Consider the following 21284-nt stretch of genomic DNA (forward strand, 5'->3'; position numbering starts at 1 on the left):
CAGATGCAGAGAGTGTGGGGATGAAACGATTCAAGGATGGGCTTGTGAAGAGGAGCGAAGAGAGGTCACAGACGCTCTTACAGCCTTGATGTTTGGTCGCCGCAACAAGCGGGGTTGCCTGCTAGGGCGGTTCCATCTCCGCTTCCCCAAGCTTGACCCTCTTTTCTGTCCTCTGTGCGTAGGGGATCGGCTGCTACATGTTCCGCATTGACGACTCCGAAGTGGTGGACGCCACCATGCACGGGAATGCAGCCCGCTTCATCAATCACTCCTGCGAGCCCAACTGCTACTCCCGGGTCATCAACATCGATGGCCAGAAACACATTGTCATCTTCGCCATGCGCAAAATCTACCGAGGGGAAGAGCTCACGTACGACTACAAGTTCCCCATCGAAGACGCCAGCAACAAACTGCCCTGTAACTGCGGCGCCAAGAAGTGCAGGAAGTTTTTAAACTAGAACTTCCGTCGGCTGCGAGGGAGCCCTGAAGAGCCCGCAGCGAACCAAAGCTTCGAGCGAATTCCTCCCCAGCCATTCAGGCGGGACGGGGAGGCCGAAGGGCAGGAACGAAGATCGGCTGGGCTCAGGGACCTGACTGGCAGCTGTGTTTCTCTGTCAGAGTCCACATCTTCATGTCTCGCATGCACACACTTACCCTTGCGAAAGACACGGGCGACTGGAGAAGATCCTCGGCGTGATTATGGTTTTGCTATTCTTGTTTCCCCCCACCCCCCGTATTTGTTTCTCGGCTGATGAGAGGGGAGGGGAGGTCGGCCCAGGCCCGAGTGTGGGGGAGCAGGCGTGGGTCCTGTCCCTCTCTCCCTCCCTGTCTCTTGGCTCCGAGAGCTGAACGTGGAGTCGTCCTCCTCCTCATTCGAGGGCTGCGTCGGAAGTTCGGTTGCGCGGTGTTTGAGTGAGCTTTCCTCCTAGGGACCCCGAGAGCTAGCGCACGTCCACGGTTCCTCCAGCCGTGCGTCGGCAAAACCCTGTTTGTGAGTTGGCCGGTGTGCTGCGTGGCGCGGGGGGCCTGGCGTTGACCGGGGAGGGGGTTTGGCTAGCGCTTCGCTCCGAAACCCTTGCCTGGGAATTCCTGGCATTCTTTGGCAGAGAAGGGGGCTTGTGCCAACAGCTAGGGCGCTGGAAATCTTTGCGAGCAGAGGCTTCCTTTCCGCAGCGCCCTCCCTCTCTGGCTTTGTAGGAGGGAAGTCGTCCTTGTCCTTCCATGGAGCCGGTCCAAAGGAGAGGTGGGGAGTGAGAGCCAGCTCCGGGGTTGGCCACGTACCTCTGTAGAGCAGGAGCTAGGAAGGACTTGCGCGGAGGCTCCCACGGGATCCGCTCGGTGCGCTCGCATCGTCTTCCCCGAAAGAGGCACCAAAAGGGAGCCTGAGTTCTCTCTGCGAGCGCGAGGCCAAACGCTAACCGGCCGCGTCTGCGCCGCGCAGCGTCCAGAAACGCATAGGAAATAATAACTGAGCGATTGGCGGGGATGAAGGTGCCGTAGCTGAGGAACCGAGGTTGTTTTAAGCGACCCGAAAGACACTACCGTCCTGGTTGAAGTAGCGTAAATCCCCCTCCCGTTTGGGTCTGCTCCGCGCCTCCAAAACAAAAACACAGAGAAGGAAGTAAAAAGCCCCAAGCCTGACAAATGATGACATTGGATTTTACTCTGTTCTGTTTACAGTTTAGTATTTAAGGTTTTATAAATGTAAATATATTTTGTATATTTTTCTATGAGAAGCACTTCATAGGGGAAAGCACTTATGACGAGGCTTTTTAAACAGTGGTATTATCCTAATTTAAGAGAATCTCTTTTTAATGATTTTTTTATTTTCATAGGACGGTTATAGGAAATACCTGGCTGGACACAGTCTGATCCTTTCTCCAGAGAGGGGGACACACACTTTATTTTTGGTTTTGTTGGTTGGTTTTTTTGTTCTTTTTTTTTTTTTTTTTTAACTCTTGTTCTGCCTTTTGACTTCGGTAACTTGTCTCCAGGAGGTTTGGCTGGACCTTAAACTTTATTTACCCCTCGAGATGGGGGCGGGAGGGAGAATGGCCAAGCTTAGGAGGAGTTTGACTCTGCCCCAAGGACTGTCCGTGCCCCCCGGGCAGGAGGCGTGACTCTGCCTTGGCCCATGCTGGCATGCGTTCATAAAAAAAAAAAAAAAGGAAAAACAAGGAAAAATGAGGAAAAGAGACCTGACCCTCAATACCTCTTTTGCTGGAAGGCTGCTCCGGGGCACGCATCTCATCCTGCAGCCTCTCTCTCAAAGGCAGACGAGTTTGGTTTTTTTTTCCAGTGGAGGGGGGGAACGCGGGAAGCACCCTGGCTTTTCCCGAGCTGTCCCCGCGGGTAGATCTGCAGCGGGTCGGAGGGGGCTGCTCGGCGGCAGCATTGGCAGTCGGCGGGAAAGGGACAGGAGCGCCCCGAATCCGTGCCCGTCGCACTCCCAGACCCCTTCCCAGACCTGGGTATGAAACACGGCGGCGCTCGGAGGGTCGGGAACTGCCAGTTTCCTTTCGTTATTGCACTGTGTGGCGATTACTCGGTGATAACTGTTGAACGGAAAGTCGAATCGACGCCGCATTTGTTACTGAGACGATGTGATGCACTGACAGTTTGGGAACGCACATACCTTGAGGAGGCCGAAGAGCGTGCGCCCGGGGGAATCTCAGCCCCGTGTCCCCGCGGCCCGGCTGTTCGCGGTCCTTTTCCTTTCCCGTTTCTGACGGCAGTGCTGGGGGACAGCCCTCGCCTCGGCGAAGCCCGTGAATTTATCCCAGTAGCTCAGCTCCGCCGCCTCCCCGTCTCACGGAGGAGGGAGTGTCTTCCCTGGCAAGCGGATCCCTTCTGTCTGCCCAGCTGCGGGAAAGCACTGCCCGAAGCCGCCCCGCAGGGCGAGGAGGGTTGAGGGGAGCGGCATGCCGCGGGAACCCCCCGAGAACCCAGCGCCAGGCATCCCTCCTCCTGCGAGGACCGGCCGAGCCCACGCGTCCGGCCGGCTGTCCGCTTTGCTGCTATACCTGTTGCGGCTGCCTCGGCGGGAGCCGCTGTGGCCAGTGAAACTGCCCGTTACCCCCCACCCCCCCGCCCCGGTCCCGGGAAGCTGCGCCGTGCCTCGCGTGAGCCCCCGGGATGACCGGGGGGCCGCGGCAGAGAGCGGGCGGGCTCGCCTGCCCCTCGACCCTGTCCTGCCCGGGCTGGCGGCGAGTGCGGCGCAGCTTCCCCGTGTATGAATGTATATTTTATAAGGACTGACGCAGATCATGGTATCTGAAAATACTAAAAAAAAAAAAAAAAAAAAAAAAAAAGAAAAAAAAAGGAACCTTAGGGCGTTTATTTTTCTTTGTACAAACTGCCGTGGGTTTTTGTGTTGTTTTTGTTTTCAAAGGAAAAGCGGGTCATTGCAAAGGGCTGGGTATCTTTTCTTTCTGGTTTTCTTTCATTTCAAAGCAATACCAGGTTCTTCAGCGAGACGGTCTTTGTGCAGAATCATGCCATTCAAACCCATACTACTGGTCCACTCTCGACACTCGCAAGTTGTTGGGTTTTGTTTTGTTTTGTTTTTTATAACTATAAATACAATATATATAGGAACTAATATAGTAATGCACCGTGTAATGAAGCCTAGTTCAGTATCGGTCCATGGCTTTTAATTCTCTTAACACTATAGATAAGGATTGTGTTACAGTTGCTAACGACGGACGGGAAAGCCGCGCCGCGTGTTCCCCGCCGGCCGCAGCTCCGGGGGCGAGGGCTGCCGGGGACGGGCCAGGAGCGGGCGGCTCGGCCTTCCCCCGCCCTTCTTGTTACCAGTCAGTACTTGTACAACTCGGTTTCTTCCTTTTCTTCCTCTCGTTTTGGTTATGAATGTTGGGGTACCACCTGCATATAGGGGGGGAAAAAAAAAAAAGAAAAAAAATGTGCTCTGTGCTTTCCTGGTATCTTTTTAACGAGGTACAGTAGCTTTGTCTATCAACCGAGAACTATACTTGTGGTGTTTCTTTTATTGAACTTAACAGTCTCTTTAGTAAATACAGGTAGGTGAATAATTGTTTCAAAAAAAAAAAAAAAGGAAAAAAAATAAAAAGCTCTGCAAAGGCAAGGTTATGTTCTAGAAATACATTTCTTGACAACTTATCATGTATAACAAATCTCTTTTTTTTTTTTCTTGTGTTCTTCCAAGCTTCTGGTTGTTTTGTTGTTGTTTTTTTTTTTAAAAAAAAAAAGAGGAAACGTGTCTAAAGTACATCAGTGTTAACTCCCTGTCACAGGGAAGAAGGAAATACTTTAATAGTTTAAAAAAATGCTGAAAGCTCTGCAAAAGACTGAATGTAAAAATAAAAAAGTGTACATAGTTGTAAAAAAAAACAAAAAAACAAAGGAGTTTTTAAACATGTTTATTTTCTATGCACTTTTTTTTATTTAAGTGATAGTTTAATTAATAAACATGTCAAGTTTATTGCTGCAGAGGGCTGCTCTCCATTTCTTCTTGAGGCTTCCCCTCCCGGAAACTACCGGTAGGGACGCAGCCCCAGGCCAGCGGCTGCCGGTGGGGATGCCCGAGGGCTGCACGGGGCCTTCGGGGCCACTTTGCCGGCCCTGGATGGCGGTGGGGTTTCGGCGGAGAGGCGCTCGGCTCCGGCCAGCGTGCACGCATCACCTTGGGGAGCTGATGGGTCTTCCGGTTGGGCCGCTGGCCCTCCGGGAACCGGCCAGGCGGCGGGGCCTCGCGCCGGGCTGGGATAGGACGGGGAAGGGTGGCGAAGCGGTGCCGGCGGTGTGAACATTAACCTGCCGGAGGTCAGCCCGGCCGCGGAGTCTCGGCGCAGAGGGTACCATGGCCACGGCGAACGACAGGGCTGTCCTGCAGACCATCTTTAACCCCAGCACCCCTTTTGGGGATATCCCTGGGCTGGATGAGGAGGAGGAGGACGATGACGCCCAGGAGGAAGGTGAGGTGACACCACGTCAGCTTCTCGCTGGAAACTGGCAGCGGGGTTCCTGTGCCGCCATGGGGTGGGTGGGCAGGGGAGGGAGCAGGGACCCCAAAGCCGGACCCCGGTGCCTCTGGCGTCTACTTGGGATGTCCCAGGGCCGGTGTCAGCCGCTTCCCCAGCCAAGGGCTCCCCTTTGTGCCGCCACAGAGGAAGCCTTCACGCCAGAGCTGCTGGAGCAGGTCCGCGACCTGGAGCTGCAGGGGGTTTCTGCTGCCGAGTCGGGAGATGTGAGCACGGCCCTGGAGCGGTTCAGCGAGGCCATCCGCCTGCTGCCCGAGCGCGCCTCTGGCTACAACAACCGGGCCCAGGCCCTGCGGCTGCGGGGGGACGTGGCAGGTGAGCAGGGCCGGCGCTGCCGCGTCGCCGTCGGTCCCCCGGTACCCGCAGCCCACCCCGACGCCTCTCTCCCCCTGGCCAGGTGCCCTGCGGGACCTGGAGGCGGCCATCCGCCTGAGCCGGGGCTGCGGCCGTGCCGCCTGCCAGAGCTTCGTGCAGCGCGGCCTGATCCACCGGCTGCAAGCTCGTGAGGAGGACGCCCGGCGGGACTTCGAGCGAGCGGCGCGGCTGGGCAGTGCCTTTGCCCGGCAGCAGCTGGTGCTGCTGAACCCCTACTCGGCGCTCTGCAACCAGATGCTCTGTGAGATGCTGGGACAGCTCCGCAACCCCTGCAGCACCGGGACCGAGTGAGATGGGCAGGGGACGGGCAGAGCCGCGCTCCCGGGGTGGCCCAGGCAGGCGCATCCTGGCTGACGGAGAAGATCCGTCTCTGGTGCCGGAGATCCTGTTCCTCCTCCTCCCGGCTGACAGCCGGGAAGTACCAAAGTGTCTTGGTTTTGTCTGAGCTCTGCTCCACCCCCAATAAACCTCCCTGTGGGCTCTGCTTGTGGCATTGCCGGCGGTTGTGGCGTTATTCCCGTGCGTGGGCCGCCCCGTGGGTGTGAGGTTGGGCTGACTTCTCCCCCGCCGTTAAGAGGGAAGGTGGGGGATACGGGGACGTTCATCCCTGCCCTGGCTGGGCGGTCTCCGGCTGCTCCCCTGTGCACCACAGTCATAGTGGGGCCCCGCTCGGGGCTGGACTGACCTCACCGCTGCCGCAGCGGCTGCGCGCAGCACCAGCCCCGCTCAGGAAGGCGGCTGCGGGGCCCCAGCGAGAGGGATGCTCGCAGCCGTGCTGGGGACCGCCCCTGCGCCGCATGCACGGCCCTGCATGCCGGGGCCCAGGCGCAGAGCCGCACTGCGGGCCGGGCTGGACGCGGCAGCGGAGATGCTCCAGGTAAGGCGCAGCCTGGCCGCATCCTCCGGCCCCGCTGTGTGCTGGGATGCCGGGGGCCCAGCGCGGGGACGGCGCCATGTCCCTGCTCCAGCTGCCTCTCTCCTAGAGCTGAGTGCGGCCGATATGCCATGGGGTGTCCCAGGGGCTGGCCAGGGACTGCCCTCGCCCGCCTGCTGTTGCTGCTGGGCGTCCCGGTGCTCTGCTCGGCAGGTGAGGCTGTGGTGAGGTGCAGCACACGGCTCCAGCAGCAGGACCCTGCTGCGGGGCTCTGATGTGCTGCGGGCTCTCCGGCAGGGCTGGGGGAGCTGGGCCCCACCATCGATGGGCAGCCGCTGGCAGTGTGCACGCTGCGGGAGGACGAGAGCCATGCCTTCACCTGCCGGGCCCCCCGGCCAGCCCCTGGCACTGCCCTGGCATGGTACCTTGATGGCCGGAAGCAGGAGGCAAACTGCTCAGCCACCGGCACTGCCAGCACCCTTACCCTCACCGCCCGGCGCACCGACCGGGAGCTCAGCTGCTCCCTGACCGACCCGGCCTCTGGGGAGACCTACAACACGTCTGTCCTCCTCGACGTGCAGTGTAAGGTCCGCGGCACTTAGCGGGGCGGGGAGGGCGCGTGGGGCTGCTGCCTAGCCGGAGCAGGACCGTGCCCTGTGTCTGTCCCAGTCGTGGCGGGGCAGCACGTTATCAGTCCGGTGCAAACGCGGGTGATGAGCGCTCCTGGCCCCTGGCGAGACAAATCCTGCTCCTGGCTGTGCTGTCCCCCTCCCTGTTCCCTCCCGCCCATCTCACTGCCTGTGTCTGTTGCCCAGATAAGCCAGAGATCCTGCAGGCAGATGCCCACTACCAGGAGGTCGAGGGCGCCGGGCTCCTCCTGGTGCTCTTTGTGCTGGTGCAAGCCAACCCGCCTGCCAGCGTCACCTGGGTGGACCAGGATGGGCGCGTGATGGCCAACGCCTCCGAGCTTCTCCTCCTGGGTGCCACGCGCTACCCAGGACTGGCTAACCACTCGCTTCGCGTCCACCTCGGCGCTGCGGCCGGCAACTTCTCCATCAGCGCCGCCAACAGCGTGGGCGTGACCACCGCCTCCCTCCTGCCCCCAGGTAGGTGTCGGGGGGGGGGTAGCTGGGTGCGGAGCAGCGGCCCTGTGGAGGGGTGCTGAGGGAGCTGCGCTGCCCGTGCAGGTCTGCTGGATGCCCGTGTGGAGCTGCCCCTCCTGGGTGTTGCCGTTGGAGCGGCCCTGGCCCTGGCCGCCCTGCTCAGCCTGAGCTCCTGTGCCGCCTGCCTGGCATGCCGCCGGGCCAAGCCGGTGCCGGGTAAGGGGCAAGCAGGAGAGAGCAGCCCACCCAGCCCCTGTTCCCACTGCAGTAGCTCCCAGCAGCCGCAACCCCGGGGCACCCATTTGCCCCGCCAGACACAATCGCTGCCGCCCAACCTGCGCCTTGGCGACCTCGTGCAGGGGGCTGGAGGTAAGACCCCAAGGTGTCCGTGCAGAGGGAGACATGGGGCTGCAGGTCCTGTCTTGGTCAGGACTCGGTGTCCTGGCTCTCGCCCCTTTCCTTCCCTGCAGCTTCCCTCAAGGATGCGGGAGCCGGTGCTGGGGGAGAGGAGAGGGCCCTGCCAGGGCTGGAGAACTCACTGGTCCTCAGCAAGCTCGGTGAGGCAGGCGAGTGGCCCCCAAAACCGTGCTGCGGGGACACCGGCCTCTGCAGCCACCCCAAAAGGCGATGACGACAAGCCGTCTTTGTCCTGCAGGCTTTGTCCAGCTCCCGATATCTGGGCGTATCTACAAAGTGCCCAGCACGAGCAGCGACGAGATCTGGCTGTGAGACACGGCGCGGTGCCCGTGAGCCAGGGCTGTCCGGCACCAGGTACGTACCAGCCTCCAGAGAAGCACAGCACCAGGGTGCCGGGATGGCCGTGCCGGGCAGTGGGCACTGGGCCAGCCCCCGGCTATACGTTAAGCTACACATCGCAGGTTTCGGTAGCTGTGCCGTTAGCCAAGGCATGTTTTTATGCAGCCTGTGCACTTTACAAATAGACAATGGTAATAATCAAAGCTGTTTATAGCCAGGCTCTGCCAAGCTGCTAGTGCTGCAGCTCCTCCCGGGGCGAGGCCAAGCACCAGCCTCGCTTTAGCAGGTTCGCTGCCTGATCCTTGCCGCCCCTGCCAGAGCCGCGGCAAACAGGTGTGCAGGCAGCGCGGCAGGAGCTGGAGAGAGCCGTCCCAACAGCAATAAACTAAACTCGAGTGTCTGCGTGGTGCCACACTGGTTATTTCTCCTTGGCAGCAGCTAAGGGGCTGGAGAATAGAAAAAGGGGCTCAATAATATGGGGCAGAGGAAATTCGAGATCCCCAGAGCTCGGAACGCACTGGGCAAATCTGAGTATTGTGTCCGAGCGTGGAATTTATTCCCGCTTGCTTTAGCACGCATAGCACGTGCTCAAGGATCCTCTGCTCTGAGGCGCCTACGGCACAGGGAGCCTCTTGTCGGGAAGAGCGGGCTTAACGCTGAACTGCTTGGGGGCAGGTCTAAAAACGGGGGGGGATTGGGCAGCTTCCGCAATCAACGTGATGAGTAAAGTCCTACTCTGTGAATGCAGAACAGCTCAGGAGCCTCTATAAAACCAGGGAGGCTTCTGAAGCGTTGCGCGTTGCTTCACAGATTGCTTTGGTCAAATCTTGATGTCCGGCAGCAGCCGTTGGGCCAGGCAATGAGGGCTTAAGGTGAAGCTTTAAGTAAAGCTTAACGCTTCCGCATCTGCCACTTGCGAAGGCGGGTTGGACGGCGAGCTCCTGCCCTTCTTCCCCTCAGCCAAGGGCTTGAAATGCTGCAGGGGAAAGAATGCGTTAGCGCAAAGATTCGCCTCTCGTTAGCGTACACGCGTGCATCCGAAAACGCAAGCCGCTTCTGCTCTGTGTGAGCTCTGGGCTCGGCAGTCGCCTGACTTTGGTGGGAAAAGCATTCTGGGCTCATGCCGGACTGTTAAACAACACGGCGCCCCAGCCTTGCGGCGCATCCGAGGCTCCTTGTGTAGGGAAGGAGCAGTTTCCCTTGTGTAGGGAAAGGAGCAGCTTAGAAAACATTCTTTGGATCCCCTTACGGCAGCCTGCCGGCCCTTTACAAACACCCACAGCGCAGCAAAGCCAAATGTAAGGAGACCAGCGTCATGATCCTGCCGGCTGGGTGAGCGGTGCCTGCCTGGAGCTGCGCACCTGTGAGTTCTTGAACTCCGAGTAGAGCGAGAAGAGGACGTGCAGAGACTGGATCCGACTCTTGTACACGGGGATGTCCAGAACGGCTACGAGCGAGAGTAGAAGCGTGGGACAGCGTCAGGGCCGCGCCAGCCTGCACGGAGGCCCGTAAGTAAAAGCTGAGCGTCCATCTGCCCGTGATTTACTTGGGCCTTCGCCCACCAGAGACCGCAGGCGCCTGCAGTACTAGAGCCTGCTTCCTACGGAAGGCAGCAGAGAACGATCTTGGCTAGCCAGGGCTGAGCCTGCACCTAGAGGTGTCTCGCTTTACGTGGGACAGTGCCAAGCCAGCGGTACGCTTGTGTCATCGGCACAGCCTCCCCCACTTACCGCATATCATGTCGACGTATTCGGCCAGGTCACAGTTCATGTCTGCAGTCGGGAGGCCCACCTGGAATGGACGGAGCCGTCAGCTTTGCTCCCACACAGTAAGTAAGAATAAACCCGACCGGGCTGAGGGCAAAGAGCTCGCAATGGAGCAGGAACCCAGCTTTCATGGAAGGTGGTTTCCACCACCACGCACCGAGCTAGCTACTCATTGCCCAGACAACGTACCTTTCCCAAGAGCTCCTCAAATTCCGGTGACCATTCCTGCATCAGGGTCTCAATGTCGGGCATTGGCCTGGCCAGGGAGGAAAAGAACATCAACTTCAGGAGCGCAGGCAACTGAAATGGTTTCCTACTGCCAGACCACTGGGAACGGGACGGCCTCCGTTCAAACCAGCTGCGAGTGAGCTGCACGTCTGCCGAGGGTCACTGCGGTGGGTTTTTTTGGTATCAAAACAAGCTACGCGTGCCAAGTTGCAAGTTCTGCGTGCTAGCTGTTAAACTAATTTGAGTTACACAGGGAAAGAGAAGCGCAGAGGGGGGAAACGAAGCATCCCGCACACGTTCATGGTAGGACTCCCCTGAAAACCGGCGTGTCTTCTCCCCCACGGAGAGATGTCGATCATTTTACTCGGCGCTCCTAGCGCCCACCAGCCTGAGCTTGCTACCAGCCGCCCACCGACCTGAGCTTATGCCGCACGAGTGTGCGTGAGGCAGAGGCGACGTAATGGCTCACCTGGTGTAATGGACTGTGGCGGGAGGTTTGCAGCGGTGCAGCTCGCTGATGCTTTCGATCCAGCTGTCAATGGCCTTGGGGTTCTTTTCTGCATTCTCCAAACTCTTCACTTTTATCTGCTGCTAAAAACAGAAATATAAACCTGGAAGCGCTTTGTGGTGTCTGGGGGCTTTTTTGCAAACCCCATGTTTGCTCCCGATTAACGAAGCCTTTTTCTTTTTCCTAGCCGCGCTACACCAACCGATTTCTGCAGGCAGAAGAGCGGCTGGGAGACAAAATGCAGAGTGAAACCAGGTAGTGACAACCAAAAGGAAACAAAGCTTCACCCAAAGCACGCAGATCCACAGCCTCTACCAAGACTTGCCCGAAGCAAGACTTAGACCCTTCGCAGTTTAAAGCCATAGATTAGAGGAAAAGGTCAGGTTTTGCTGCTTTTAAAGCCCAGTTGTCAGTTGTGCTGCAACGCTATAGTCGCACAGACAGAAGTAAGAGTAAAATGCAACGTTTTTGCTCCAGCCAGCGCGCAACAAGTGCCCCGCAACTCACTGTGACGTTGTGCTGTTTGGAGTTCTCTGTCAGCCAAAGGGAGAGCACGGTGGGATCTGACTGCTTGGTTGACGGCTCGTCCAGGACCAGCAGGCCAAGGTTGTCGGGCTTGCCGTCGGGACGGGGAACCTGCAGATAGGCAGAGACCCTGTTTTCTATGGGAGTCTGAAGCGGGGAAAGTTGGGGCTGTTTCATACAGAGCCTCCCTGCAGTTTAAAAATCAGACCCTAGAAGGATGCAGCCCTCACCCCAAAAGGACACATGCGCTGTTGGAGAGGTGACTGAACGGAGCGTGGTACCCCAAGAACGGTACCTCCGGCAGCGCAGGGCAAGGGTGCGCACCTCCGCAGGGCCGGGCCGGCCTCTGGGCCGTACGGCCTGACTGCCCCTCTCGCACTGACGCTGCGTTCTCTTTGGGCTCGCGCGGCAGGAGGTACAGAGGAACCTGAAGAAAGCGTACCTTTAGGAATGCGTCGATGTCTCCAACTGCAGGAATAAAGTCTGGGATAAAAGGCTGCAGTTTATGCTCGATCTCTATGGTTTTGGGAGTGTACCTGGGGAAAGAACACTACCACAGCGTGGGTGACCAGCAGCTGCCCTGCGAAACTTGCCAGGATAACTGGCACAAAGGCGAGCCGAGAGCAGGCTAAAGCCCCTTCACCTCACCTCTTGATGTACTCAAAGAGTTCTTTGATTTCGGAAGATACGGGCAGGTAGTCATAATCTGCGAGATTGAAGTCACTAAAGGAAGGAAGAGACAGCAGGCAAAGATTAACCTGGGCTAGGTCCTGTACAAGCAGAGGGACGGTAGCGCCGCTTACCCCTCCAGCGCAGTCCCGTGCTCCTCCGAGTCGTCCTCCGAGTCGGTCTCGGAGGAATCCTCCTCCTCCGAGTCGTCGTCGTCCTCCTCCTCCTCATCCTCGCTGAGAGCGGCGGGGGGCGCCGAGCGGGCCGCCTCCTCCTCCTCCTCCTCCTCCTCCTAGGCGAGACGGACCGGGCCTCACCGGGCGGCCTCACCGGGCCGCCCCTCCCGTCGCCGGCCCCGCGCCTACCTTGCCGCCGCCGCCGCCTTCCTCGTCGCTGCTGCGATCGGCGGCGCCGCCGCCCGCCCCGGGCAGCCCCGGCCGGCGGGAGCCCCGGGGGCGGCCCGCGTCTCCCGTCCGCGGCGAGCGGGTCCCGGCCGGCCTCCCCGCCGCGCCGCCCGCCTCCTCGGCCTCCGGCAGGTCCAGGCTCTCGTCGTACGGCTGGTTGTCCACCAGGCGGGTCTAGGCAGAGGGGCGCGGTGAGGAGGAGGAGGAGGAGGGGGATGGCCCGGCCCGTCGCCCCGCTCACCTCCAGCGCCCGCCGCTCCGCCATGCCGCCCCGCCACCGCCCCGCCGCCGTCGCCATGGCGACCGGCCCGCCTCGCTCGCCCTCGGTCGGCTAGAGCGGCCCGGCCTCCGCTGCGCCCCCTAGCGGGAGGGGAGGGGCGAGGACCGCAGGGGCCACCGCCCTGCGCGTCGTGCGTGACGGCGCTTCCGGCTGGGGACGTGGCTCGGCGCCGCCATCTTGTGGGGCTGCCCGAGGGGACGCGGAGGGAGAGAGCGAGCGAGCGCCGAGCCCAGCGCCGCCGCCGCCGCCGCCATGGTAAGGGCCCGCCCGCGGCCTGCCGCTCGCCGCTGCCGGGTACGGCGGGGCTTGAGGGAGCTCCCGCTGGGGCCCCGGCACCTCCCCGCCCCGGCTCGTAGGCCCGCCGCTCGCCCAGGCCCGGGCGCAGGCCGGTTGCTGGAGTCCCGGTGGCCTGACGGGGCAGAGCAGGGTCTTCTGGCACCCGGGGAGTCGGTGTGGGGACCGTCAGCCCTCGGGAGGCGGCGGGGGGGGGGCGGGCGCGCCGTCTGCGCCCGCGTCCGGGGCGAGCAGGAGGCGCACGGCGGCGGAGCAGCGCTCACAGAGCCGCGGTGCCCCCTCGGCAGAGGAGCTGGGGGCCGCAGCCCTAGGTACGCGGCATTACGCTTGTTTTAAAAGGTCGTTTGGGGTATCGGGGCTGTCCCCTCGAGTGCTGGGTGCAGGCAGGCACGGGCCGTGGCCGGCTGCTCCCGTGTCGGTGTAGAGTGTAACGCTGGGAGCTTTTTTTCTCTCAGAGCTGCTCCTGCTCCTTACTGCCCATCCACGGCGGCGTCTGACGGCGGTCTCGGTCAGCAAAGACTGGCACACGCTGCTCCGGGCAAGGGTAGAGCTGTGCGTTCACGGTGCAGCAGGGGATCCTCGGTGCCGTCTGGTTCTCTCACACCGTGGTCTGAGTACTTTCGGGGAGAGAGAAATTATTTCCGACCCGTGAGTAATTTAGAACGCGTTTGGCCCTGAGGGGTCAAGTTGCGGAGCCCCAGGGTGGTCCAGAAAGAGCCTGGCACTCTTATCGAGGTCTGCACGCAGAGCGCTGTCTACCCAGGGCCGAGGTGGGACTTGAAACCGGTCTGTGTGTGAGAGCTTTTGGTACTCGCCTCGTTGTTAGGGCAGCCGTTAGTAGCGGCGGTTGAGGATTTAAAGGATCTTAAGCGCAGAAACTGCCTCGTTCCGACAAAGTTAATTAAGGAGCTGATCTATGAGAGAGAAACGTGAAGAGGAAGTCTCGGTAGTCTGAGAGAATGAGAAAACTTAGACTGGCCATTGCCTTATGATCTTTTTATTGTTGGTGTGATAACATCTCTGAAATGCCCAGGAGAGTCATCCGTGGGCTGCAATTAATATAGCTGCCGATACTTTATTAACCTGGCTTTTCTGCAAACGTTGCATTGGGAAGAAATGTCACGTTTTACAGTATTCCTCTGTTTAGTTGTGAGCTGGGGCCGGACTGACAGAAAACTCAATAATCTAGAACCTCCCTTAAGGCAGTTTGGGGGGGGGGGCGGGGGGGGGGTGTCACACCCCTGCGTCTGTAGGAATGGGCTGATTTGCTGCGTCTGCCCGACGGGATCACCGAGAGCTTTCGTTCAGAACAGCACGTGAACTGGAGGGAGAGAAAAGCAAGATCTGCTCCGTTCAGTTCCTGGTGCCGTTCCCAGAAAAAGACTTAAAATCGCATTTTAAGGAAAATCAGCTGACTGCGCGGTACATGTGAAGGTGAAACGTAGTCGGAAGCAATCCTTTCCTTGAGCGAGCCGGGCTCGCAGAGGCTGCACGGTGTGGGAGGCCTGGCTAACCGGCGCTTGCCTTCTCCGCAGGTGCTGTTGGCAGCAGCCGTCTGCACAAAGGCGGGGAAGGCCATCGTCTCCCGGCAGTTCGTGGAGATGACTCGGACCCGCATCGAGGGGCTGCTGGCGGCTTTCCCAAAGCTGATGAACACGGGGAAGCAGCACACCTTTGTGGAAACGGAGAGCGTGCGGTACGTCTATCAGCCGATGGAGAAGCTCTACATGGTGTTGATCACCACCAAGAACAGCAACATCCTGGAAGACCTGGAAACACTCCGACTCTTCTCCAGAGTGGTAAGGATCTGTCCCTTAATGCTGAGTTGGCGGGCGTGTAGCTCGAAAGAGTGCTGTTGTAAGGGAACCTGTTGGTGAGCTGGTGCTGGAGCGCTGTCTGCCTCCGCCCGGCAGCTGATTTTCCAGAGCCTCTTCCTGACCTGGAAGCGAGCTTTGAAGTTTTGGTGGTATTTTTGAACAATGCATTAAAAAAAATAAAATCTTTGGTTGCAGTTTAGTTGGTGAGATCAAAGGGATGATGTTGTAAATTTAGCGTTACATATTCTCTCTGCTTTTAAGATAACACCCGTATTCCTTCTAAAAGCAACGTGACATTACGGCACGTGATTGTTAGAAGTACAGTGCTACTTTACGTGCATTTCTAAGCAGCGAGTTTGTGCACCTGTCTTCACACAACCAAAGGATCTTCAGGAAATTCGCTGACCCCAGTGTGTGTTTAGATTCCTCCAAGTTAGCGTTACAACTCGGCTAAGAGGTTGTCCAAGTCTTTTAGCGCAGAAAAACTAATAATGGCAAAACTTCATCGTGTTGTTTATCAACAATGTAAAGTTAGGAAGAGCATCTTAACAGTGCACTGGTCTTGTGTGGAGGGTCTAGCGCAGCTGCGAAGTCCGGGGTTAGTGCAAAGAAAGTGTTTACGCAATATCGTCCTTGGATACTCCATTAAAATGTTTTCCCCTAACTAGATCCCTGAATATTGTCGAGCTCTGGAGGAGAATGAGATCTCCGAACACTGCTTTGACCTGATTTTTGCCTTTGATGAAATTGTTGCCCTGGGCTACCGTGAGAATGTAAACCTGGCGCAAATTCGGACCTTCACCGAGATGGACTCGCATGAAGAAAAGGTGTTCCGAGCAGTCCGAGAGGTGAGCGGGGAATAACTGCGAGCCTGGTACGGGCTACTCTGTCTGGGCAGCGCTGCTCTTCTTGTGCAAAGGTGTTACGCCGCTTTCAGAGGGGTTGTAAAAAATTATTCAGCTTCTCCGCAAACTAAATCCCTGTCTCTTGTTTCCTTTGTAGTTTGCAAAGGGTTTATGAGCAAATGCACTTAGCTCCTGTGCAGAATAAGATTGAGATTGCAAAGCTCTAACGGCCTCTCTCTTCTTTTGCTTCAGACTCAGGAGCGCGAAGCAAAAGCTGAGATGCGCCGTAAAGCGAAGGAGTTGCAGCAGGCCAGGAGAGACGCAGAGAGACAGGGCAAAAAGGCACCCGGGTTCGGTGGCTTTGGTAGCTCGGCCGTGTCTGGGGGCACAACGGCAGCCATGATCACAGAGACCATCATTGAAACGGAGAAGCCCAAAGTGGCGCCCGCGCCTGCCAGGTAGGTGTTCAGCAGGGGGCAAACGTTCCTGGCTGAAACCACGTGCCCAAATACAGGCTCTCTGACGTGAGGGTTTTGTCTGCGTAGCCCTCCCATTCGGTTACCGTACAGGTAGAGGTGGTCGTGCCTCTGCAACGCTCCCCCTGAGCTTTGCCAAGCTGCACATGTTGACCTCTGAGCCTTTAACGTGGGTGCCTGTATGCCGGTATACGTTGCATATTCTTGAGATACCTTCCCCCTTTTATTATTGAGGAGCATTTGTGCTGCGTACCACAGCAGCATCCCGGGATACGGTTGGCTTTCTGGGCTGCAAGGAACAGAATCCAGATCCAAATTATAACTTAGCATCCTACGCCTAATGCCGTCAGTTTCGTGCACGTTCTCTCCCAAAAAAAGGCTGCAGAGGTGAAAGCTATATTGTTGGGATAGTCAGGCGTCTTCACGCGTCTTCTTACGACACTTGAAGACAACCGAGGGAGGAGGAATCTGTTGCCCTGAGCTGACTCGGAGATTCTTGTGCCTTTTGTTTAGGCCTTCAGGTCCCAGTAAAGCCTTGAAACTCGGCGCTAAGGGGAAGGAGGTGGACAACTTCGTGGACAAGCTGAAATCAGAAGGAGAAAATATCATGACTTCCGTAGGCAAGCGCTCTACAGAAGCAGCCAAAGTTCTTGCTCCTCCCATTAACATGGAGAGGTAGGTGTTGCCCTCGCTTTGCAAGCAGCCTCCTCCTCACAGCTCTCTCTGGGGTGCACGTGTTGCTTCGTGAGCTAGCTTCCTTTATAGTTCCCAGAACAGGCTTTTTCCTGCCGCTCAGGTCACCTGTGCTCGCTCGGTCTGTTCATTTTAAAAGGTGGTGGGCAAAATCTTGTAAAGCACAGCAGCAAAACAAGGAGATAGCTAGTTCAATTCAGATTACACGTCTGCCGTGCCATCTGTGCTGTTCCGTTTGGGGCCATCGTGCTCTTGGGAGCACTTGCTCGTGACACGTAGCCTGTGTCTCACCTTGCCTGTTAGATGCCAAGTGTAGGACTTGAGATATTTGGGTTTTTTTCCTGTCCTGTCTAGCGTGCACATGAAAATAGAGGAGAAAATTTCCTTGACTTGTGGCCGTGACGGGGGCTTGCAGAACATGGAGCTGCACGGCATGATCATGCTGCACATTTCCGACGAAAAGTTTGCACGGATTCGCCTGCACGTAGAAAATGAAGACAAGAGGGGAGTGCAGCTACAGGTAAAGCCTGTTTGGTGTCCCGTGCTGACAGATGTGCTGTTGCTGCTCTCTGGGGTAAAGTTTTGGAAGCACTCGAGTGTGTTGCTGTCCTGCTTTCTTGTCCAAGCTTTCCCAGCAAATGCATTGAAAGTGGGAGTAGTCACTGCAGACAGCATAAACGCAGGGCCAGCTCACGCTCAAAAGACTGAAGTTCACTTGAGAAATCTGGTCTTGCGCGCTTATCTTTACTGCACTTGGAGCCTTATCTGTCCAGTAACGCACATTGGCACGCTGTCTGATCTCACTTGGACTTTGCAGCAGCCTGGTGCCTTGCTCAGCGCTCCTCTGCGTGAAGCCAGCTTTGCTTGTGGAGCGGGAGTGTTAGAATTAAGTTACTGCGCTAGCGAGGAATTAATTTATTATCTAGAAAGCCGTTTCTTCTCGAGGTTGTTCATGTTCTGTCACTGCTGCCTCCGAGACAGTTCCTGGAGCCAGAGCCCTTGATCACAGTCAGCAAGAGCAGCTCAGAAGATGCTTAGAGACATGTCCTCGCCTTTCTCCCTCTCCATTTGTGTGAGCTTACTGGGCCCTGGATATTGTGCTGCTTTGATACGCTCTTTTCCTCCCTCCTCCTCCTCACCAAAAGCTTTTCTATACGTGGCTGGCTGCAGGTCTGCTTATACAGCAGGAGGTTCCTTATCAACGCATCTCGTGAGTGAGTGAGTTCCTGATGATGCTCCCGGACGAGATCAAACCCAGTGCTGACTCCTGCCTTTCTGGTTAACTTGCAAAAATCCTCAGCTTCTAAAAAGCAGCTTGCAAAGAGAATATTGAAACCGAGTTTGGCTGCTGTCATGCGTGCGCACTAAGGTCGCTGAGGGAAGTAGTATGTTTGTGCTTTGGAGGTGTTCTTCCCAGCAGCATTAGGTTGTTTTTCCTTCAAGAGAAACAGCCGATACGGGTCTTTGGGATGGTGCCTGAGCTTTTAAGAGCTGTTCGAGTCATGCTCTAGGTTATCAGCCCAGGAGGTGCCTCTCTAGGGTGTCTGGCACAGTGGCCAGTAAAAATCACGGTGGTGTGGATTCTTTGTGGCAGATCAGCATTTTCTGGAAGGAATCTCAGTTCAATAAGCAGATGTGCTCCGGCTGGGCTTCTGAGCAAGGAGCGAAACTGATTGCGTATTTGAGGAAAATACTCTGGGACGCGTAGGCCTGTCTTAGTAGAACCCGCATTACCTACGTGCAGTTCTCTCCTTGGGCTTAAGAGTTACAGCCCGAGTATATGTTCCCCTTTCAGACTCACCCCAACGTGGACAAGAAGCTTTTCACTGCAGAATCGCAGATTGGTTTGAAGAACCCTGAGAAGTCATTCCCTATTAACAGCGACGTGGGCGTGCTGAAGTGGAGGTTGCAGACGACGGAAGAGTCCTTCATTCCATTGACGAGTGAGTGCGAGCGTGCGTCTGGGGGCTCGGGCAGAAAGAGGCTGATGTTCAGCCACAGGCTTGCCGGCTTCTAGGCTGGAGCGCGGCACGTTGCGAGACGTTGCAGATACCACGTGTCTTCCGTTGGATGGTACCTGTTCTCAGCAGCATGCGTTTTCTCTTGGAGAAAACAAGCTTTTCTTAAAGTCAGAATTTCTTGGGGCTAGCTCTGCCGCGTGTTTCGAAGGGCGGCATCTTTTGAGAGCCCGTGCCACATAGAAAGCCAGCGTGGGTCAGCGTGCCGTTTCTCTTCCCCTAGTTAACTGCTGGCCATCAGAAAGCGGGAACAGTTGCGATGTTAACATTGAATACGAGTTGCAAGAGGAGAGCCTAGAGCTGAACGACGTGATCATCACCATCCCCTTGCCGTAAGTAACGCTCCTCGTCCGGGCGGTGCTAACATGTGCCATCCTGGATCCCGTCGGTTCCTTCCCCTCCCTGGCCGCGCCGACGGGCTCGACAAGCGTTTGCTTAGCTCTGTATGGGTAAGCTATTGTAGCCTCTCGTTGCCTGCTCTAGGTCCGGTGTTGGCGCCCCGGTGATTGGGGAGATTGATGGCGAGTATCGCCACGACAGCCGGAGAAATCTCCTCGAGTGGTGCCTGCCAGTGATAGATGCCAAAAACAAGAGTGGCAGCCTGGAGTTCAGCATAGCAGGGCAGCCAAATGACTTCTTCCCCGTGCAAGTCTCCTTCATCTCCAAAAAGAACTATTGCAACATACAGGTATGGTGGCTGCCGGCGCTCCGCAGGCACGATGTCGTTCTTGCCTCGGTCATCCACCGGCTAAAGACGGCCGTGCTGGGGCACGTGGGCCCTGCGTAGCAAAGGCATAAAGTTGCCCCTGCCTTGGCTGGATTCGGGAGTGCCAGCGGATGCTTCCCAGAGCTTGTCTGCGTTTTCGGGCCTGGGTTGATTCTGTCCTCGTGACCGCCCAGGCGTCAGAAAGCACCGCGTAGCCACGGTGGGGAGCGGCGTTCGATGCCGAGCTAACCGTGCGTGTTGTCTCCACAGGTTACCAAAGTGACCCAGGTAGACGGGAACAGCCCTGTAAGGTTTTCCACCGAAACCACCTTCCTGGTGGACAAGTACGAAATCCTGTAACGCCAGCCGTGGGGAATCGCAGAGGAAGAAATTTTTAAATTAAAAAAAAAAAAAAAAAAAAAAAAAGGCCGAAGTTTATTCTGAATGTTGGGAACGCCACAGCCCCCTCTCTGCTAAGACGCGTGGCTCTGCCTGGCATCTGCAGCGTTCCTGGGTCACAGACATTTTTTGGCAGAGAATTGACGTGCTCATGGGGGGGAAAGGCTACAAATTTCTTTGGCAGATTTTTACCGGCCAGCAGAAAAGCAAGATCTCCGCAGAGAACCTCGTTTTGACACATCCCTTTCTCCCCTGAAGATGGCCGGAGCTCAGTCCCAGAGCCTACCAGACATCGTTCTCTTCCTTTCTGAAGCGTTCACGCGCTGTTCCGTTGTTGGTGCTGCCATTTTAATTTTTCCTTGGCCTTCAACTCTCGTTTCTGTTGGTGAAAGCAGGCATTAAGATAACAGCGTGCCGGGGGCGCGTTGCTTCTGTCTGGTAGGAGTGGAGCAAGCTGGCCTCACTTTCAAAGGTCAGGGGTGGGGGTCCTAGCAGGGGCGTGGGGTGGGGAAGAGGGCCTCAGGGTGGGGGTCCTGCTGCCCCACACGCTTACTGCTGTCTCTCCAGCCCTGGGCTCGCCTCGCTGGCTCGCAGAGGGCTCCGAGGCAGCGCGGGCTGCAGTTCTGCATGCTCTAGCTCCTGCTGCAGTTGGGGGAGAGCGTCCAGGAGGGACTGCCCCCTGCGCCGGCGGGCGGGCGGGCTGGCTGCTGCAGCTGCGCTCAGGCTGGGCTTTGGAGGCAGTTTAATTCGGTTAGACCCAGCTGTGTGTCCTTCCCCGGGGCCCTTTCAGGTTCTTGGGAGGTTGAAGGCTTTGCCTGCCTCCGTGCAGAAAATGTGGGGCTGCTCCGAGCGCGAGCAGCGCCCCAGCACACGTGGTCCTCCTCCCGCTGCCTCACGAGCGTTATTTGCCTCATCTCAGACCCGTGCTCCCCTCAAAACTCATCTCACGTGCTCGGCTCGGGGCCCATCACTAACAGCTTCACCGGCCACCCGCAAGGCCCGCAGGGGAGCACAGATGGGAAGGAAGCGCCCTAAAAACGCGTGTACCGCACTCCCGAGAGAGCCCTTGTGGGGGAGCGAGCGTGTGTCTGCTCCCGTGGGGGTTCTCTGCCAAAGAAGTTGGTGGTGTCTCCTCTGTCAGCAGTACCCCAAGGGAAATGGACCCCGATCCCCGTCCTGGGGGGGGGCAGGAGAGCAAACCCTGTTCCCTAGCGAAGTAGGCGATGGATCCCCTTTGCTCGGTCGTGTTCGAGAGTTGCTTGTCTGTAGGATTTTAAAATGGAGTCGAGGTTAGTTCAAGCATTGAAGGAGCTTTTTTCTTTTCTTTTTCTTTCTTAAATTCGTTGGAGGGTAATATTTAAACCGAGCCGAGATTCTCCCCCCCTCCCCAACTTTTTGTAACCCTGTACGATACTGGCCTAGGGAATAGAGCACATTCCAGTGTACACAGAGAATACCAAGTCTTTAATCAAATAAAGAGTATTGTAAAAGGAACCGGCTGAGGGTCTTGGGGTCTTCTGGGTGGGC

General features: G+C 57.4%; 5 protein-coding genes across 15 annotated transcripts in view; 4 read left to right on the forward strand and 1 right to left on the reverse strand.

Moving 5' to 3' along the window:
- Window positions 1-4462, forward strand: part of KMT2A (lysine methyltransferase 2A) — a 47223-nt gene extending 42761 nt beyond the window's left edge. For all 3 annotated transcript variants that reach the window (XM_075774629.1, XM_075774630.1, XM_075774631.1), the window contains exon 36: window positions 183-4462. In XM_075774629.1, coding sequence (XP_075630744.1) covers window positions 183-458 — 276 coding nt within the window. In that variant the 3' untranslated portion in view covers window positions 459-4462. The remainder of the gene's footprint in view (window positions 1-182) is intronic.
- Window positions 4463-4790: 328 nt separating this feature from the next.
- TTC36 (tetratricopeptide repeat domain 36) lies at window positions 4791-5889 on the forward strand. 2 transcript variants are annotated; one of them, XM_075774741.1, is made up of 3 exons: window positions 4791-4955; window positions 5148-5336; window positions 5419-5889. In XM_075774741.1, exons 1-3 carry the CDS (start codon window positions 4841-4843, stop codon window positions 5685-5687), a joined length of 573 nt encoding a protein of 190 aa, XP_075630856.1. In that variant the 5' UTR covers window positions 4791-4840; the 3' UTR covers window positions 5688-5889. The 2 variants fall into 2 exon arrangements, with proteins under 2 accessions (XP_075630856.1, XP_075630855.1); XM_075774740.1 differs by having other exon boundaries at window positions 4793-4960; window positions 5150-5336.
- Window positions 5890-6010: 121 nt separating this feature from the next.
- TMEM25 (transmembrane protein 25) lies at window positions 6011-10093 on the forward strand. The gene is made up of 8 exons (XM_075774730.1): window positions 6011-6273; window positions 6380-6483; window positions 6568-6852; window positions 7086-7376; window positions 7458-7742; window positions 7844-7930; window positions 8029-8148; window positions 9888-10093. The coding sequence occupies exons 1-7, from the start codon at window positions 6194-6196 to the stop codon at window positions 8100-8102; spliced, it is 1206 nt and encodes a 401-aa protein (XP_075630845.1). The 5' UTR covers window positions 6011-6193; the 3' UTR covers window positions 8103-8148; window positions 9888-10093.
- Window positions 8322-12596, reverse strand: IFT46 (intraflagellar transport 46). 6 transcript variants are annotated; one of them, XM_075774734.1, is made up of 11 exons: window positions 12471-12596; window positions 12191-12403; window positions 11960-12102; window positions 11805-11879; window positions 11599-11692; window positions 11139-11267; window positions 10593-10714; window positions 10085-10151; window positions 9860-9920; window positions 9491-9576; window positions 8322-9105 (listed from the first exon to the last, which is right to left on the reverse strand). In XM_075774734.1, the coding sequence occupies exons 1-11, from the start codon at window positions 12525-12527 to the stop codon at window positions 9010-9012; spliced, it is 1143 nt and encodes a 380-aa protein (XP_075630849.1). In that variant the 5' UTR covers window positions 12528-12596; the 3' UTR covers window positions 8322-9009. The 6 variants fall into 6 exon arrangements, with proteins under 6 accessions (XP_075630849.1, XP_075630847.1, XP_075630848.1 ...); XM_075774732.1 differs by having other exon boundaries at window positions 11960-12105; XM_075774733.1 differs by having other exon boundaries at window positions 10593-10711; window positions 11960-12108.
- A 52-nt stretch (window positions 12597-12648) lies between these two features.
- ARCN1 (archain 1 coat protein complex I subunit delta) lies at window positions 12649-21251 on the forward strand. 3 transcript variants are annotated; one of them, XM_075774724.1, is made up of 10 exons: window positions 12649-12764; window positions 14339-14602; window positions 15289-15468; window positions 15718-15923; window positions 16455-16616; window positions 16989-17154; window positions 18430-18577; window positions 18876-18984; window positions 19136-19340; window positions 19629-21251. In XM_075774724.1, exons 1-10 carry the CDS (start codon window positions 12762-12764, stop codon window positions 19716-19718), a joined length of 1533 nt encoding a protein of 510 aa, XP_075630839.1. In that variant the 5' UTR covers window positions 12649-12761; the 3' UTR covers window positions 19719-21251. The 3 variants fall into 3 exon arrangements, with proteins under 3 accessions (XP_075630839.1, XP_075630841.1, XP_075630840.1); XM_075774726.1 differs by lacking the exon at window positions 12649-12764 and adding an exon at window positions 13037-13114; XM_075774725.1 differs by lacking the exon at window positions 12649-12764 and adding an exon at window positions 14062-14237.
- The last annotated feature ends 33 nt before the right edge of the window (window positions 21252-21284 follow it).

This window comes from Balearica regulorum, chromosome 23 (genome assembly GCF_011004875.1).
Source record: "Balearica regulorum gibbericeps isolate bBalReg1 chromosome 23, bBalReg1.pri, whole genome shotgun sequence".
Taxonomy (NCBI): Eukaryota; Metazoa; Chordata; class Aves; order Gruiformes; family Gruidae; genus Balearica; species Balearica regulorum.

Bases quoted from the DNA above. Each gene is read 5' to 3' on its own strand.
- TTC36 (XM_075774740.1), top strand. From the start codon at position 4,841: ATGGCCACGGCGAACGACAGGGCTGTCCTGCAGACCATCTTTAACCCC. The intron at 4,961-5,149 runs GTGACACCACGT...GCCGCCACAGAG, and splicing joins ACGCCCAGGAGGAAGGTGAG to GAAGCCTTCACGCCAGAGCT. The intron at 5,337-5,418 runs GTGAGCAGGGCC...CCCCCTGGCCAG, and splicing joins GCTGCGGGGGGACGTGGCAG to GTGCCCTGCGGGACCTGGAG.
- TMEM25 (XM_075774730.1), top strand. From the start codon at position 6,194: ATGCACGGCCCTGCATGCCGGGGCCCAGGCGCAGAGCCGCACTGCGGG. The intron at 6,274-6,379 runs GTAAGGCGCAGC...CCTCTCTCCTAG, and splicing joins CGGCAGCGGAGATGCTCCAG to AGCTGAGTGCGGCCGATATG. The intron at 6,484-6,567 runs GTGAGGCTGTGG...GCTCTCCGGCAG, and splicing joins CCCGGTGCTCTGCTCGGCAG to GGCTGGGGGAGCTGGGCCCC.
- IFT46 (XM_075774731.1), bottom strand. From the start codon at position 12,527: ATGGCGACGGCGGCGGGGCGGTGGCGGGGCGGCATGGCGGAGCGGCGG. The intron at 11,880-11,959 runs GTAAGCGGCGCT...TCCTTCCTTTAG, and splicing joins CACGGGACTGCGCTGGAGGG to TGACTTCAATCTCGCAGATT. The intron at 9,106-9,490 runs GTGCGCAGCTCC...TTTCCCCTGCAG, and splicing joins CGGAGTTCAAGAACTCACAG to CATTTCAAGCCCTTGGCTGA.
- ARCN1 (XM_075774724.1), top strand. The intron at 15,924-16,454 runs GTAGGTGTTCAG...CCTTTTGTTTAG, and splicing joins GTGGCGCCCGCGCCTGCCAG to GCCTTCAGGTCCCAGTAAAG. The intron at 16,617-16,988 runs GTAGGTGTTGCC...TGTCCTGTCTAG, and splicing joins CCTCCCATTAACATGGAGAG to CGTGCACATGAAAATAGAGG.